We start from the raw sequence: 17,447 nt of genomic DNA, 5'->3' as shown, positions 1-17,447 counted from the left end.
CAGAAGTTCCCCACCAAGGGAGGCTGAACTGAGAAATGGGCTCCTGGTGCCTCTGTGCCCCCTGCTCTGATCAGGGATCCTCCTCCAGGAGCACGACTGGGGTTTCTGCTCAGACATGGACATTTTGTAGTGTATGTCACTATTTGTCCCTGGAAAGAAAATGTAGCAGGCAGCAGAGTTAAGCTGAAAGCAGGGATTAAAAGTCAGTGGTCTCACTTTTTTTTCTCCTCTTATTTCAAGTATTCTGCGTAAAGTCTGAAGAAATCTTTTGCTGAGCTGTAAGAGCACACCCAGCAAACAAGCACACAGGGAGAGGGGGGATTTCCATCCCTCAGTGAAATCTCCTCTCCAAACTGTGCCTGCAGTGACACACAAGGGGTGTCACTGAAAGAAGAACTGCTCTGCTTGAAGCCCCACAGAAATCCAGCTGCAAACCAGCAATGGAGAAAGCATTCTGTGACCGTGGGCAAGCCCCAGGCTCCTCATCCCCATCTCATTTCCCTGTGTCCACTCAAAGATGGGCAGTCTGGGCAATGTTTTCTCCTGGCAGGCATGAAATGAATCCTTAACTTGCTGAGCAGTAATGCAGCCAGCTACTTAATTTGTCAGGGTGACTCATGCACAGTGTATTAAGCCAGAGGGATTATGTTCTGATTTAGTTCCTGTGCTCTCCTACAGAAGCAGTTTCCTGTGTGAGAGGAACTGAAGAGGCAGAGGTGGTGTTTGTAACAGCAGTGGCTGTCTGGAGCTGAATGAGATTCCAACCTGTTCACAAAAGCTAAAGAGGATTAAATGCCTGCTTATCCATGGGCATGTAATTCACAGTGTTGGTCTATGGCAGTTTTCCTCATGTTTCAGTATCTGTTTTAAAATTATACAAAGAACCAGCAGCAACTGTGAGAATCAGATGCACCAGCCTCAGGAACTGCACCAGTCCTTCAATGTGGCTGTTGGAACATCATCCCAGAAACAGAATCCCTGTCTCCTGAGCCCTGATGTACAGATCTGGAATACTTATTTATTAAAACTGAAAAGCTTCCAAAGAAAATGTGTTTTGCTATGGTTTGCAATGATAGATGTTTGTATGACAAGGAAATGGGAGGACAGGAGGTGACATGGAGTGATGTGCAGGATCTTATGGTGAGAAAATGCATTAAAAGCCTTCTTCCTCAAAATCAGATCAGAAAACTGTTTCAGGAAAGGGCACAGCCCACACTCAGGGTGAGTGAGCAGAGAAGGGGAGTTAGGGGTTAGAGAGCTGTGCTGTGGGAGAAGGGATGTCAGGTGCTTCCTGCTGCAGATGACTGGGCTCCAATTTTAGCAGAACCAAGAGAGAGCACAGGTGCCACCGTTGGTGTGGCTGAAACAGTGGCTGGGCTGGAGTCTGGCTCAGGAGAAGGTTTGCTCGTGGTCCCTACAAATGCTACAGGACTTTTACAACAGAAGGAAATCAGTGCACTTCAGGGATGCACAGCCTGGTTTCCTGCTCACCCCAGCCCAGCTTCACCTCACACCCTTTGGCTTCCTGATGGTCAAATGCAAAAACTCTGCACAGGTGCATGGCAGCAGGGTCCCCTGAGCCAGCAGCACAGTGACAGGCAAAAGGAGCTTGTCACTGAAATTGTGCCTGGACCTCATATGGCTATGACACCTTTGGATTCACCCTCAGCACCTGAAGAAGGTTCCACTTTCCATGAAGTGCTGCAGACTGTGGGCTGCTCACTGCAAGGGAACAGTGAGTGAGCTCGTTGTGAGTGATGCCTGGTGCCGTTACCCACTGGTGATTCATGTCCCAGCCAAGGGAGCCATTCATGAACAGGAGATCAGCAGCAATGACAGATCCTTGGCACACAGCAACACATCCAGCTGGAGACCTCCCAGAAAGTTCTAGGCATGAGGTCAGTGCATGGTCAGAACATGAAAATACAAGATTTATTGTTCTCACTAAGCAGGGAGGCAGATTACACCAGTTAGATTTTCTTGGTAGAAGAAAAATGTACAATTTTCCAATCCTCCATTGCCAAAGCCCGAGTTTAAATGTTGTGGAGCCAAAGCAGGCAGGGCAGAACTGGATGTGGAGAATCTTCCCTCCACTCACTGGGGTCTGAGCAAATCCCCCTTTGCAGCTCTCCAGAGCAGTCAGCTGTAGTGAGGGTGTAAATCCTTTGTAAAGCTTCTGGAGCACTTCTCAGGCAATCATCTCATTACCCTGGAAGGCATCCAGGGACTGTTTCAGGAACTCTCATCAATAACGTTTTTTATAAGTCTGGCTCTGAACAACCTCAGTTTTTCTCTGCAATGACTGAGTGTGGATGAGTGTGCTCACTGACTTTTGGGACTGGCTTTAGGTGTGCAAGGGTTTCTGGTGCTCAGCCAGAATTGCCAGACACTGTTGTTTGAACCTAATGCAAGGAGACTTTCAATCCCCTGGGTCCACCTCTTTCCACATTAGGGTGGCAGTTAAGTGACAAATTCACTTCCTGTTTTCAATTTAAGGTGCTTTAGAAAAGCAGTTCTGGCTGGTGCAGCTGTGGAAATGGAGCTGGGGAGGCTGTGCTGAGTGCTGGAAAGCAGCAGCCCTGCACTCAGTGGGGAACAAACACCTGTGGAGAGCAGGAGGTGTTGGTGGCCTCTGGGATCAATACTAGTCCTCTTCTTAGGAAAAGTGAGTGTGATTTTGTCCCTGCAGTGCTGGAAAGGATTAGCCCAGAGGGGAGTCTGCTCCAAACTGGGGCTGTGAAATGCAGCTGATTACAGTTGAGAAGAAACCTCTGAAACCAGGTAGGAACAGGAACCTGACCCTTTGTGTTCCTCACCTTTCCACTAGCACCACCACTGTGGGCAGGCACAGCCCACAGGGTAAGGACTGGCCTTGAGTCACCCAAATATGGTGTTTGCTGGTTTATGAGACATCCATGGGAACATCTCTTCCTTCCCCATTCCAATGAACACATTTAATGAGACAGCAAAGACAGAGTAGGCTGGCTGTGATGTGCAGTCAAAGGAAAATTAACCTTATTGATATTTTTGGGGACAAAAGCTGTGATGCTGTTTTTGTAGAGAACTCAGCAGCTCAAGCCCCAGTACTAAACTATTAGTTGTGTATTTAATAGAGTTTGTGCTGATAGTAACTCACTGGGTGGGAATCAAAGCCTAAGTTCAATTCTAGTGAAGAAAGAATGTACTTTGAGCATTACATCCATTATTCCAGGGCCATGGTTTAGTTGAGGTGTTAGGGCATGAGTTAGACTTGATGATCTTAAAGGTCTCTTTCAACCTTGTGATTCTGTGATTCTGTTAATTGTATTAGGATGTATCTGCTTGGAGACACAAGTCTCACATCTCATATTAGGCGGTCAAATTCGATTTATATTTATTTTCTTTCTGCATTTCACACTTAATTGTCCATCTACACTGGCAAGATGTTTCAAAACTGGACAGGCAAACACGATTCTGTAGCTTTCTGGCATCCTGAAACTATGACATTACCTAACCTGGACAAGCAGGGAACTCAAATGCAGAGCATCCCAGAAATTAGTAAAGATTTTTAAAGATTACCAAAGGAATATACAAAATATAGTGGCACCATTAAGAAATGTGTAATATTTCCCCTGTATGTTTGCTGAAATACCTTCCCTATCCACAGCATTTGCTCAATGTGTCTCAATTATAACTTTAATTTTGTGCAAAAAAATTTCCTTCTTGGTCTTGGTCTTGGTAAGATCACTCAAGACCAGGCTTGAAGTGTAATCCCTAACAACAAGATTCCATTTTTGTTTCTCATGCTTAGGTCTCAACACCAAGGACATAAGCAGTTTTCCTGAGTGCATTGGAGATAGACCTCAATTGCTCTGGACTGTCACAGTCCTCTCTTCTACCCTGCTTATAAAACACATACAATTTTATGGGTTAAAGTAAATTTTACAGCTTTATTGGTCTAAATAAAAAAGTATGAAAGACTTGTGCAGCAAATCCTGGTTTCCCCCCAGAAGGCAGGAGCCCCTAGCTGGCTGCAGGGGCTGCAGTCTTCTGGCACAGCCGAGCCAGCAGCCCAGCCATTTGTAACAGGGAGTTCACACCTTCTGCTATCTTCATGTGGGTGTACCCAATTTCCTGGTGACAGAGACATTGTCAACATTGTCAAGCCTGCTGTTTACTCCCCCAGTCTGTGTGTGTTTTACTAATGACTAAACAGAACATAGCCCTTTCTGCTGAAAGACCAGCTTTGCGTCACTTGTACTTCAGAGAATGCATCTACTCCCATAAACCAGCTAAAATGCCTTTTATTTTTAAAATCAAAGCCTGTATTTCCCCACTTCCTTTATAAGAAGCAAGGTGCCTGCATATGAGGACAGGTTTCAAACATGAAGAGTGATTCCATAACACCAGCTGACTGTCAACTCTCTGTTAATTTAGTATTTTAGTATCTATTGGACTAGAATCAAGCATGCACTTGAAAAACATTTTCAAGGCTTTGAAATAACTAATAAATTCAGCATTACATCTGCTATTAATTTTAGCTGATCACTAAAGTGACTTCTGGCACTTCTGTGGGTGTTGAGATGCTAAACTCCAGGTGACTTCTCACTGACAAACTGATGATGCAGTGAGAAAGAAAGCAGGCATGAGTCAAGAAGCACTTTATGCTAATATACAACAAATTTTAAACAGAAACCCCTGAGGCTGCCCCTGATCACATCCTCTTCTTAAAAAGGCCCCATCAGGAGCTGAGTGAGTACCAACCTTGATAAATTCCAGTTTCAGGTATTCTGGCATTTGATAGGTCTTACACACACGGAAGATATTGCCAATGACATCTTCTGGAGAGTACCCAAGGCGCCACAGGTGGGCAAGAATCTGTGCAGGCAAAAATAATCCCCTTTTACCTGCCAGGTGAGTCAAGGATATTCACTTTGGAACAGCTGTATATCATTGCTGAAATTGCATGTACTGTTTATCAGCTGATTTTACCTCAAGCATCTAGCAATTGATTTCACTACAACTTCCTTTTTTGCTTGTTGGCTTACTTATCTGATCAAACTCCTGCCCAAAAGTGACTTAGTTTATCAACTCATCTACATGGTATTGCCCTGATCTTAAAAAACAACACACACTGTGAATTCCCCAAAGCAAACAAAAAATTCTGTAGAGAAATAATGCCTGGCTATACTGAAGACAAGACATGAAAACCAACCTTGTATGCTTCATCAATATTTGCATTTATGCAGTGTTGTATCATTTCCTTCACCAGCAGAGGATGAGGCTCATCACATACCTGTATCCAAGAGAAATATTACACATATTACACTTAAAATATCAGAAGACTTTGCATTAAACTTCTGGTATTTTCACCAAGTTTCTATGGAGGTGAAGTACTTGATCAGAAATATTCCATAGTACAAACTAAGTTTTAAATAAACTGACTTCTCAGATTCTTCTATATTGTGATTCTGTAGTTCTATATGGCAGACTCACATGAAATGAGAACACCCAGGTAATAGGTTCTCAAGTTATTACTGAAATTTCTCAGCAGTAATTGGATTTGTGTGCTTTTGAAGAGCTGCAAAGGTCTCAGAAGTGCCATTAGGGATGGCTTTTCACAAGGCACAAGGGCTACTTAAAATCTAATGCTGTAACTGCTACATACACAGGGCTGTCTGCAAGCTAGCAAAAAGGTTTATGTGTCCAATGGAATTTCACACAGCCAGAGGGATAAACTTCTGGGAAAACTGTTTTCAGCTATTACTGACCTTAAAGACATTTTCACTGTTTATAAAGCCAAATCCAGAGTATGTGGACTGTAAGTTGTTTAATGCCTGTGAAAGAAAAAATAAGACTTTATTTGTTTTCTGAAGTCCTCTACTTCTCACTCCCCTCCTCAGGATGAAATGCACTTCAGGAAATGGTGCCAAATAAGCAGTTTCCCATTAAACAACAGAAAAAAAAAATCACAAATTTATGCTGATTTTATTTCCTCCCACAAATTTGGTATCCACTTCCCACCAACTCACTTTTAAGGAGCATTTTAAACCCTCACAAAACCAAACAGTTTAGTTACTCTTGGACCACAAGTCATATCCTCCTTTGCTCATTCTCTCCAGAGAAATCCTTGAGAGCTGCAATTCAAAAGTTCAAACAGAAGCCTTTATTGTCTTTCTCCTTTTACCTGTCTCATATCACCTTGAGCTGTGAAGATTATGGCTTCTAGTCCATCATCTGTATATGCTACATCCTCTTTCTCAACAATTTTCAGCAGCCTGGCAAGGATCTGTGCATCTGTCAGCTTGGTGTAACGCAGCACTGCACACCGAGACTGAATGGGTTCTGAGGACAGACATGTGCCATTAGCTTCTCTCTTTTTGTCAAAAAAGCCCACAAACAAACATGTCTTCATTTCAGTTTCCAACAATTCTTTTAAAGAAAAAAGGACATGGAAGCTTCAAGCAGAACACAGCCTCTCCTTAAGCACATTCATTTTTTATGGTCTTTCCCTTGTGCCCAAATGTGCTAATGGAATTTTCCCAGATATGTGGAAATATATACAAAGCTCAGCTTCCTCTGTTCTCCTGGATTTCTCAATATAGATGTTTATATTTTTCAAGTGAAATCTAAGGTGCAGTGTGTTCACCTATAGGCAAACTTCAGATTATGATTCAGAAATGAGAAAAAGGGTTCAATACCCAGTAAAAAATACATCAAACATCCTACACTGTAGCAGAGTTGGATGCAGATTAAGCCCAAAGCATGAGAAATCTGCTTCACATATGGCACTATCCATCAAAAATGGCTGCTCAGAGGGTTCCCTGACTACAAAATTAAACTTTTATCTGCTGAAGTACAGGTGGCTTGACTTTTCAGAAGCACCATGTTTTCTTGGAACAATCTGGATCAAGCTATTTCTGGCAGCTGCCTTGGCAGTTAGCCACCAGTATGGAGAACACATGACATGAACACCCAGGAAGCAGCAGCACTTACCTATGATTTTGTCAGAGGCATTGCAGGCCAGTGCAAAACGTGTTGTTTTGGAATAAATCTCCATTGTTCTTCTCAATGCTTGCTGTGCTCCATCTGTCATGCTGAGGGGAGACAAAGAGTTAGGGAAGATTTTGCCCTTCACTCACTCACAGGTGCAGCCTAAGAACTATTTTCATGTAAGCTTCAGTTTACTGATATTAAGCTGTGCTTTGATAAACTGAGCAGCTTTTTCCAGTCTGAACAAACCACCCTGCAAGGCAGGCAGTCACTGAGACCTCCATAACATGCAAAATGCCATCCATAAGATGCAAAATGAAATCATTACTGCTCTGAAGAGCACTGCTAAGAACATGGAGGAGGAGAATATCCCATTTTCATCCAGTGAAATTCTCTACATGAGCCAAACTCCTTCAAAAGAGGAATCACAGAATCACAAAATGGTTTGGGTTGGAAGGGACCTTAAAGCTCATCCAGTTCCAACCCCCTGCCATGGACAGGGACACCTTCCATGAGATCAGGTTGCTCCCAGCCCTGTCCAACCTGGCCTTGAACAGTTCCAGGGATGGGGCATCTTTCCAGTAAACTGCTCTGTTCCATATCCAGAACATTCCATGTCAATATTCAGCATCTCTTTTCAAGCAATGATCTCTCCTTGCTGTGAGTGCTCCCATAAGATCCCTGTTCAATCCATATTCATTTCCTACCAAATTATTTTGAACAGCTTGATAGAAACACTCAATACTGCCCAAAGCTGGAGCTCTACAGACAGGAGAGACGCAGCACATTTCACACAGGAGCTGAAGTCAGGAAAAACCAACATACCTGTCTGCTTCATCAAGGATGATAATCTTGTGCCGACCTTTTGGAAGTGTGACCTTTTGCTGGGCAAACATTTTGATTTTGTTTCTTACAACATCAATGCCTCTGGAACAACAATTCAATTGATACACTAATTGAATTGTTAATTCAATGATAAGCTGGGTGAAAATACAGAACAGATTTTTTTTCAGCAGCCACAGCAGCTGAAGTGCTGCTGTTCTGCCACTGTTTGTTCCTGCCCCTTCAGCTGTTTCAGCACAACTGCTGTGGAACCATGTTTCAAGCCAGACTGCCCATTGATCTGGATTCAAACACCAACAACCCTTGGGTTTGGGGGTCTTGAACAAAATAATTTAACAGTAGCAATATAAATATACACAGAGCCAGTAACCTTACTTGCAGTACCACCACAAAATGACTTCTGTTTGGCACAAAGGTAATAAATAAACAAAGGCAGAAGCATTTAAGATTGCTTTGTCAGTTCTTCCCACAGCTCCATCCACAGTCCCAGCTGTAGCTCAGAAGAGTTTAGGAAAAACATCTGGATAGACTGAATTATAACAACACTGAATCATACAAACACTGAATCATATCAACATAACACAGACACTTTCCTAGAAAGACTCCATTCAAATCTACCTTTCTTAAGAAGGGATTTTACTTTTTTGTTCTGTTCACAAAAAGAATGTTGTGATTCTGTAGTTCTTCTCTAAGTGATACTAACAGGGTGGGTAAAGTGTATTGTGCTCAGACAACCCACCAGGAAATGTCAGAATACTTCAGGATTGATCTGAACAGAACTTGGGAAATAAAATCAGCCCTTAGTGCCTGATCCCTGGAGTACAGTCAGTGTCCTCTACACACCCTGATCCTACATTTTAATCCTCAGCTGCCCTTATAACCCCCATTTCTCTCACTCTAAGCACTGAAGAGTTTGACTATAAACAACCTGTTCACTTTTCATTCTTAGGATCCTCATGACTGCAGTGGGAAGCTTAACTCTTTCAAATAAATTTGAGACAAAAGTACCATTATGGATTCTGCACTCTGTTTATATTTTCACATATGGAAGTATCTATAAAGTTCATAAAATATCAAGAAATAATATCTGTGTTGATGGGTGAACATCAAAGATTGCCTTTTAGTTGGAAAGAATGCACTAAAATAAATCTTAAAGGCCTTACTATAGCATTAAGCCCATCAAACTGGCCTCAGTTTAATGGAAATTTGCTTCTTCATTAAAAACTTGGTAAGGTTTATCCATTCTCACCTGTCATTTGAGGCATTCAGCTCCAGAACAGCATCCTTTAATGCAGGACCAAGCAGAGCACGAGCCAAACACAGGATACTGGTGGTTTTACCTGTTCCTGGAGGGCCCTAAAAATGTGACAGTGCAACAACTGCTGGTAAGTTTAATGAAATTTTCTAAGTTGTGCTCTCTACAAATCTCCTCAGTCATGAAAAAAGGCTACAACAGAGGAACTGAGAGCAAACATCAGCCTGGAAGCTGTGCCTGAGCTCAGGATCCTGCCCAAACAGAGGAGATAAGCACAGGATGTGTTTCAGCAGGCACCTGAGGTAGATTTTAACTTGTTTCCCTGTGTATTCTGCCAAGAACATTGCTCCAAAACCCCACAACCAGCATCTCCCTCACCAGTACACTCAGGCACAAAGGCCATCTGTACTGGGAGGCCACCCTGGCTGGATTTCAAATCCAGGACCAACACTGAAATACAGCACAACACAGCAATACTCACAGCAATTATAATGTTTGGTACATTCCCCTCCTTTGCAAAGACCTAAGAAAGAATGATGAAAAGAAATTATGTAAGAAAATGACATGAACAAATAGTTTCCATTCTATTACTTTTTCCCTTCCTATTTTAATTTTTTGAATCTTGCTCTTTCATATTTTTGTTTTTTTTTTTTTTACTTGAACTGTTAGAAATCAGGCCCTAGAATAATACAGAAGTATTTAAAAACACTTAATGCCACAGGTCTTTAGTACTCTTGCCTTTCCTTTGCACCTGTTTAATTATATACTTAATAGTATAATTCTGTTAACAAATACTGTGTTCACAGATTAATTTGTCATAGAATTATAGAATCCTGGAATAGTTAGAATTTCATATTGGAGACATTCAGGGAAGAATTGATATGGCAAACATTTCCTTTCCAAAAAAACTATTCTATTTCTTTCTGTTGTTATACAAATTATATTTATTAATGGAAACAGTATTATTTTAACAGGTACAAATTCTCTAAACTGCATCAAATGCTTTATTTTAAACATCCCAATTGAAGAAGGCATATTTCCTTACCCACCACTCAAATATAATGTAAAACTTGTAACTTTTTAGGTAAATCAGGAAGCTTTCTTCCACATACTCAAGTAGAGATGTAAAAATACAATACAAATGTGGACCTACACAGAAATATGTTTTTATAGATAACCTGTAAAAAGATACAGGGACAGCTACATACCTCCAACCTGCTCACAGTATCTTCATTTCCAACTATTTCAGACAGTTTCATGGGTCTGTATTTTTCCACCCTGTTAAAGTAAAATTCCACACACTTCACCACATCTAGTAGCATTTTAATTGAGCTTTAGAGTGATGGACAAAGAGGATTACGCTAAGAGAGCACAGGACAAAGATGGCTGGACATTGAGTTCAGTGCAAGTGCTGCAGGGTGTCTGTCATTGCTAAGCACAGCACTAATTATTGACTCAGAGAACCCCAGAATGGTTTGGGTTGGAAAGGACCTTGAAGTGTGAAAACTGTGCGTTTTATGATTGGCTTTTTGCAAATATTAAAATGAATATTATATGTGTTATGTAGAAAGTTATGCTGTATTAATTTTTTAAAGTAGTGTGTTAAATATAGTTTTAGCTTATAACATAATGTTAAAATAGAAACTATGCTATGTAAGATGCCAAGGTAGCAGCCACACCTAAATCTTACAGGGAAAAAGAATTTATTGCTCCCTTATCAAGTTCTTCTCACCTTGCTCAGCCCTGAAGATGCCATCAGGATTCAGAGAAAGAAGTTGACACTGACCTGACAGAATCCTGTGTTTGAATGGGATTTATGCATCATGTATGAATATGCACCAGGCTGTTGCTTTTAAGGGTTAATCCTCTGTTAACCTGGGTCCTTTTGGGGGCTTATTTTGCTCAGAAAGAGGTACCTGGACCATCCAAACTTTGTTTTTATTGTCTCGTATTGTCCTAAATCCTAATTGTCCAAATTTTTATTACTCTAATTATATTACTATTTTTATAACCACTTTATTACTATTAAACTTTTAAAATTTTAAAAAACAAGTGATTGGTGTTTTTCACAAGCCCATCTCGTTCCACCCCTTCCACTGTCCCGGGCTGCTCCAGGCCCAACCTGGCCTTGGGCACTTCCAAGGATGGGGCAGCCACAGCTGCTCTGGGCAACCCGTCCAGGGCCTCAGCACCCTCAAAGGTTTTACTTCCATTGGTATAAAAAAGGAAAAGGAGGGAAAAAATGTTCAACTCGAACGGGAATTCGGTGCCTCAGCCTGAGGGGAGAAGCCACCCTGTGTTGTCCCATGGTCAGCACAGTGCAGGGCTGACCTTCTCTGTGTTACAAGGAAATGGGATTTCCTTCCCATTTGTTTCCAATGGTAAACAATGGTGTTTTCTTCACTATTGATTTCTGGAACTGTTCCAGACCAGGTTAGACATGGCTTGGAGCAGCCTGGTTTAGTGGAAGGTGTCCCTGCCCATGACAGGAGGCTGGAAAGAGATGGCCTCTTCCAACCCAAACCATTCTGTGTTTCCTGCCTTCCCAGCCCCGGCAACAGACAGGGCATGTCGCAGGGCACAGGCAAAGCCCCGGTTCCGAGCCAGACCGAGCTCCGGCAGCCCGGCGGGCACCGGGAGTCAGCACTAAACACGCGGCCCTGGCCCTGGCCCTGGCCCTGGCCCTGGCCCTGGCCGGCTCCGGCCGCCATGGTCCCCTCAGCCGCCACACCCCCCGCCTTCCCGCCACCAGCGCCCGCCCTCACCCCATTGGCTCTGCCGCGCACAGTCCCGCCCCCCTCCCCGCTCTGCACCAATCACCGCGCCCCCCGCCCGCCCTTCGCCCCGCCCGCTGCCCCATCATGGCGGCCCAGGACGGCCGCGCTCCCTCACCCGCTACCCCGCTCACCAGGGCAGCTCGTAGTGGCCGCTGCCGCCGCCGGGCGCGGCTCCCGCGGGGTCGGTCGGTCCCCGCTTCTCTCCTGCCGACGGCCCGGCCTTCTCCTCCTCCGCCATATCCACCTCCATGGTGGCGCAGCTGGTGCTCCCGGCCTGTCTCCCTGTTGTTGCCGCCGCCGTGAGGGGAGGGAGTGCCGCGGGCGGGCCCGCCTCCGGGGCGGGCTGGGGGAGGCAGCCAGGATGTGGCTCCGCGGCCGGGTTTTGCGCTCCCCAGCCGGTCTCCCGCTTCTGTGGCTGCTCAGTGAGGCGGGGAGGCGGCAGCCCAAGCCCGTGATGGCCGTGCCGTGCCATAGTGCCGGCTTGTTGGTGAGGGGAGGCCGCTCGCAGCTCGGCTGGGTGGGCTTGTACTCATCCGTTTGGACTCGCTGGGCTTCCTACCCTACTGCGTGTTAAGATAATAACAACAATTAATCAATAACATGTTTGTATTTTTTCAGGGGTCTAAAACTTTGCTTTTTCTATCTACGTCTATTTACACACACCCCCCCCCCCCCCCCCCCCCCGCCAATGAAAACAGCAGAAGATGCATTGCAAAACATTGTAAGCAGTTTTGTTATAGTTGGGAGATGATTCTGGCTCTATTTATTGAACACTTATAATGTATACAGGTTGCCTAGGGAAGCTCTGGCTGCCCTATTCCTGGAAGTGTTCAAGAACATGTTGGATGGGCTTGGAGCAATCCTGTCTACTGGAAAGTGTCCCCATGGCAGAGGGTGGAATGAAATGAGCTTTAAGATCCATTCCAACCCAAACCATTCTGAGATTCTGTAATTCTAAATGTTCTTTTCCAGGTTAACTCAAAGTGGCTCATCCAGCTAAGTCAGGACTCTTTTTTTTTTTTTTTCTTAATTTATAATTCTGATGAGGTGTTATGGTACCAAGCTCATTGGTGCCCCTACATGCTACCAGCCCCTGACAGAACTGGGTGGTTGTTTCCATAGCATTAGAATTTGGAAATCAGTACAGATTTTCAACCTCAGTAGTTACCGGGGCCTTGGTACATCTTTCATCTCTGTTTATGCTCCACATAATTAATGACATTTGTGTTAGCTCAGTGCACAGAGCATCTGTCCTTCAGTCTGGGCCCTGATTCCTTGGGAAGTGTTTCTAATTTAAGATTGGTGTGAGGCAGGAGCTCAGACCTGACCATATTTGCAGCTCAGTGTGAGCAGTGATGCTCCTCCGAGGGAGTAACTTCCTCTTACTCATCACAACATTTGTATTCCTGTGTTACTGTCAGTGCCTGTTATTGGTATTTTGAGGCTGACATATGAGGATTTGCCTTCAGCCTGTAAAACTGGCTCTGCCCATGGCCTGACAGTGATGGAGTTTAATGAATTTCTCCTGAGACTCTAAAACTCTGGAGGGTGAAGTTTCTGTTTGGCAAAGTGCAGTCTCATACCTGAGTTTTTATGGTAAGTGCTTTAATCTTGTTTTGCACATTGTTTTTATTAATAGCTGTAGTAGTTCCTAGTGGTTGTGGGATAACTGTTAGGTAAGGGTAAAATTGGAATTATTCTGCAACCTTCATATGCCTGGCTGAGTTAACATCACCAGTGGATTAACCACTTTGATTGGAGGTAAAGATAATTAAATATGTTTATACCACAATTATATGGTATTAGAGGGGGAGAATTGGATTTTTTTGTTGGGTTTTTGTTTTTTTTTTTTTTGGTATTTGGACTGATCATTCCTGTAATTCTCAAACTCACTCTGTTACTCCTGTCTTTAGATTTCATTTTCTGCAGTGCTCATCAGAACCCAACACAAAACAGTGAAATTCTGCTGATCATGACAGCCTGTCAGTGCAGCACCCTGGGTATGCTTTGATTTCTTGCCAAATTAAACAGGAGCTCTGCTCTTAGGAAGTACCAGCTTCTAGATAAGCTATCACTTTCCTGGCCAGCATTAATTCTACCACTCTGTGTGTGGAATTGCTGCTGATAAGCACTCACAGGACAATAAGCAAGGCTAATGATAAGGATTGTTGCAGAGAGCCTGATGACAGATTGTGTGATGTGTTCCTGCTAACAGTTGAAATGTGGTTTTGAGCATGGACTCCTAAAGAGCTGCAGCCCTGGTGTGGGCAGGAGCTCTCACAGTGGTTTATCAAACACAGAACAAGTATTTATTGAAGGCACAATATTGCTAGGGATATGTGGACAGGCACATGTGAGCTGAAAGCTTTAAAACCCATCATATCCCAAAAGCCAAACACTTCTTGTTGCAGTCTGAGTTCACAGGATACATCCAGAGTGAAATGAATTCCAAATTCAGTGCTGAAATAGCAGAACTTTTGATGTGTCATCAGCAATGCCTAAATACACATGTATGCAGATGCACTGTGTTATCCTGAAAGGAGAATACTCCTGAATTTAAGATGATCCTTTCAGAGCTTTCTCCCTCACACCCCAAAAGATGTACAGAACAGCTTACTAAGTACTCATAATCAGCACAGAGTACAGAGAAAGGCTTTCTGCTGATGGTTTATTCATCAGTGGGAGTGATCCTCTTCAGTCTATTCAAACAGCATCTACTACTAGTAGTGGAGATCCCCATCAGAGAAATAAATCATGATCTTGGCCCAGCAGCAAGGAAGTCCCAGCTGCAGATTCTTGAGGTGTGGGGAACAGATCATATGGAAGCTTCTCTCAGACCAGCTCCAGTCCCCATGGGGAAACTGAAGCCCAGCACAACATGTTTTGTCAGAGAATTGGGTAAATGCAGAAGTTGTGGCTACAGAATTGCTGCTTTGCATGCTATGGTGACAGTGAGGGTGGCTTGTTTGGAGTTTGAACAACAAATTGAAATTAGAACACACTAAAAGTGTCACTAAAAGTGAGGCAGTAGCTGAAGACAAGAGCAAGGGTGATGTGAGGTGTAAAACCCAGAAATCAATAGAAATAAAGCATGAGAGGAAACTAACTTCAGGCAATTGTTAACAAAAAGCATGGATCTGTAAATTCAGTAATAAAAATTTCTTATGTGCAGTGTTTTGGGGAGGGAGGGGAGAACCATTTACTATCAAGGTTGTTTTGCTTTTGGGTTAAATCTGTGAGTTCAGCTTACAGTTACTGTTAGGGCTAACACTCATGCATGTTTTCCTGCAGCTGTACAGGGCTGAGACCTTAAGCTGCTGAGTTACTGAGAGAAGTGCAGAGTTCCTTGGGCTGTGCATTGCTGGCCCCACTGCTGCAGTTCCAGCTGCTGCAGTTTGACAGCCACAGGTGGGTGACAGAGCTCAGATCACCTCACTGCCAGGGCCTGTGCACTCTGCAGTCCCCTTGCAGGCTGTTCCCTCTCTGCCCTCTCTCACACAGCTAGGCTGGAGACAGGGGAATGAATTCTCGTGCTACCACCCTTTTCATCTTGTGCTCACTGAGGCTGAAAGCAGAGAGCAGAGCTAGAACAAGTAGTGGGAGTGAAAGTAATGGTGGGGCTGTTAGAAGGGAGGCTGGGCTGGTGCTTCATGAACTGGGGCATCACCACATTAGGAGCTTTCCTGGGCCTGATGTGTCTGCACCCAAGACTGACAGGGGCCCTGATTCCTGTGCTTGAGCTCTAGAGCAAACTGGGACAATGCTGTCAGCATATACAGGTATTAACTTGTCCTTGTAGCATCATGAGCCCTCTCCATTCTTCATGTGTTTATCCATACAGTGACCCTGGGGGTACAGCTGTGCTGAGCTAATTTTATGGGTACCCTTTAAAATCTCTTGCTAAGTGTAATGGCTGAGGTCCAGCATTTATTTCCCTGTTTATTTCCCCATCCACTGCCTCATCCTTCCTCTTGTGCATCTCCAAGTACTGCAGAGCAACAGCAGCTCACCAGCACACTCTGGCTAAATACAAAGTGACACCTGAGCACTTTTACTTGCAGCATCTCATTGTTTTTTACATTTTCATTAAGTACCTTTAAATCTTTTTTTAATGCTGCCACACAAAATTTTAAACAGTGTGCCACCAACATCTGCAGTTAGGAAATTCATAGTGCTGGAAGTGAGGCAGGGCACAGGTCATGGTGACAGAGCAGCTGGAAAGATCAAGTTCAGCTCATTGCTACTGGGAGACTCTAGAGTTGAACATATTTGCAATTCTTTTCTATAAGCATCTGAAAATATTTCTCTGTTTTAAGCCAGAGAAGCTTTATTATGATTTTTCTGCATGTGTTGAGGCATTTGTCCAGAGCTTTACACAAGGTTACAAGAAAAGGATGCAGCAGCAGTGACCAGCCAGTCCTACTCCCCTGCCCTTTGGATGCTGAAGACTGAAAATGGGACTGAGAGTTCCTTTCTTTTTCTCCTTTAAGCACATAATAGAGAGCAACGAGTGTCCAGCCCAAGTCCAGCTGCGTGGTTACAGCTTTAGTCAGTAGAGGGAGTATGGAAACCTGGGTTAAAGGCACACAGGTCACCCATGACATCCAGGAGAATTGACTTTCTCCTGGAATTCCTCTTTGGTTTGCAAAACCAGGTGAATTCTCTACACATACATTGTTCCTAGATGCCCAAATGCAGCTCTTGGCTCCTAACACGGCTGATGAAGCTGAAACTGCAGGAGAGGGGAATGATCTTTTGTGCTTGCTGTGCTTTTCTTCTGGTGCAGCCTCCCTGGGAGCACCTGCAGCTGGGGCTGGCATGGAGCATCACCTTTCCTCCTCTGTGTCAGGATCTCATGTCACCATTAGTGACTGCAGCAGGGTTCTGTTTGCCTCCAGGGAGGACACAGCCTTCACCTTCTCACTGAGGAAGCTGAGAAAGTGGCTCTGTGCATGACTCACTGCCAAATGTCAATGTTGCAATGAGCATCCTGCAGAGCAAGTGCTTGCTGGGACTCCCTTGTGTAAGGGGAAGGATCTTAAAGAAGAAGAAGGAACCTGATGGATCTGTGAGCTTTCTGCTTGAAGACTCAGCCCCAAGCTGGTGCAGAATCAGAGGAATGATTTGGGGGCTCTGATTGGTACAATCCAAGAGTTTGAGATGTAGGTAGGCAATATGGGTTCATGCATTCTTTTACCAGTGTGCCACTCTCTTTGTGTTTTCAGATGTAACACTTGGTCTCTGTTTCTCATAAAAATGGGAATGTGGAGTGGCTTGATTTATGTTTACCAGAAACTTCAAAAGAAATTTGCAACAAATCTGGTATAAAGTGAATTGTACTTTTTAAAGTTACAAAGTAACATTATTCGAGTATTATTCAAGTCAAGTTTTGCTTGACTTTTGGTCAGACACCATGTAGCCATGATACAGCACAGTGCTGCCAGAGTGCATCCAGCATTTGTACTTTCTGTGCTCATTCCTTGCATTAGCAGTCTGGGAACATTCTCCCCTGACTGCCCCTAATTGGTTCTGCATGGCATTATGCAACCCATTTCAGTTCCTCTAGTCTCTTAAATGCTGGGCAAAACTTCATCAGAGAC

At 43.9% G+C, this 17,447-nt stretch overlaps 1 protein-coding gene across 1 annotated transcript; it reads right to left on the bottom strand.

The window, feature by feature from the left end:
• Positions 1–3,713: 3,713 nt before the first annotated feature.
• Positions 3,714–12,151, bottom strand: RFC2 (replication factor C subunit 2). The gene is made up of 11 exons (XM_054287270.1): positions 11,979–12,151; positions 10,279–10,348; positions 9,552–9,593; positions 9,065–9,171; positions 7,798–7,899; positions 6,976–7,076; positions 6,167–6,324; positions 5,751–5,816; positions 5,195–5,275; positions 4,744–4,857; positions 3,714–4,113 (listed from the first exon to the last, which is right to left on the bottom strand). The coding sequence occupies exons 1-11, from the start codon at positions 12,095–12,097 to the stop codon at positions 4,003–4,005; spliced, it is 1,071 nt and encodes a 356-aa protein (XP_054143245.1). The 5' UTR covers positions 12,098–12,151; the 3' UTR covers positions 3,714–4,002.
• Positions 12,152–17,447: the final 5,296 nt, after the last annotated feature.

This window comes from Melozone crissalis, unplaced genomic scaffold (assembly GCF_028551555.1).
Source record: "Melozone crissalis strain CALT ecotype California unplaced genomic scaffold, PUWL_Pcris_2 ptg000057l_1, whole genome shotgun sequence".
Classification (NCBI taxonomy): Eukaryota; Metazoa; Chordata; class Aves; order Passeriformes; family Passerellidae; genus Melozone; species Melozone crissalis.
This window is presented reverse-complemented; position numbering and strand designations above follow the sequence as displayed.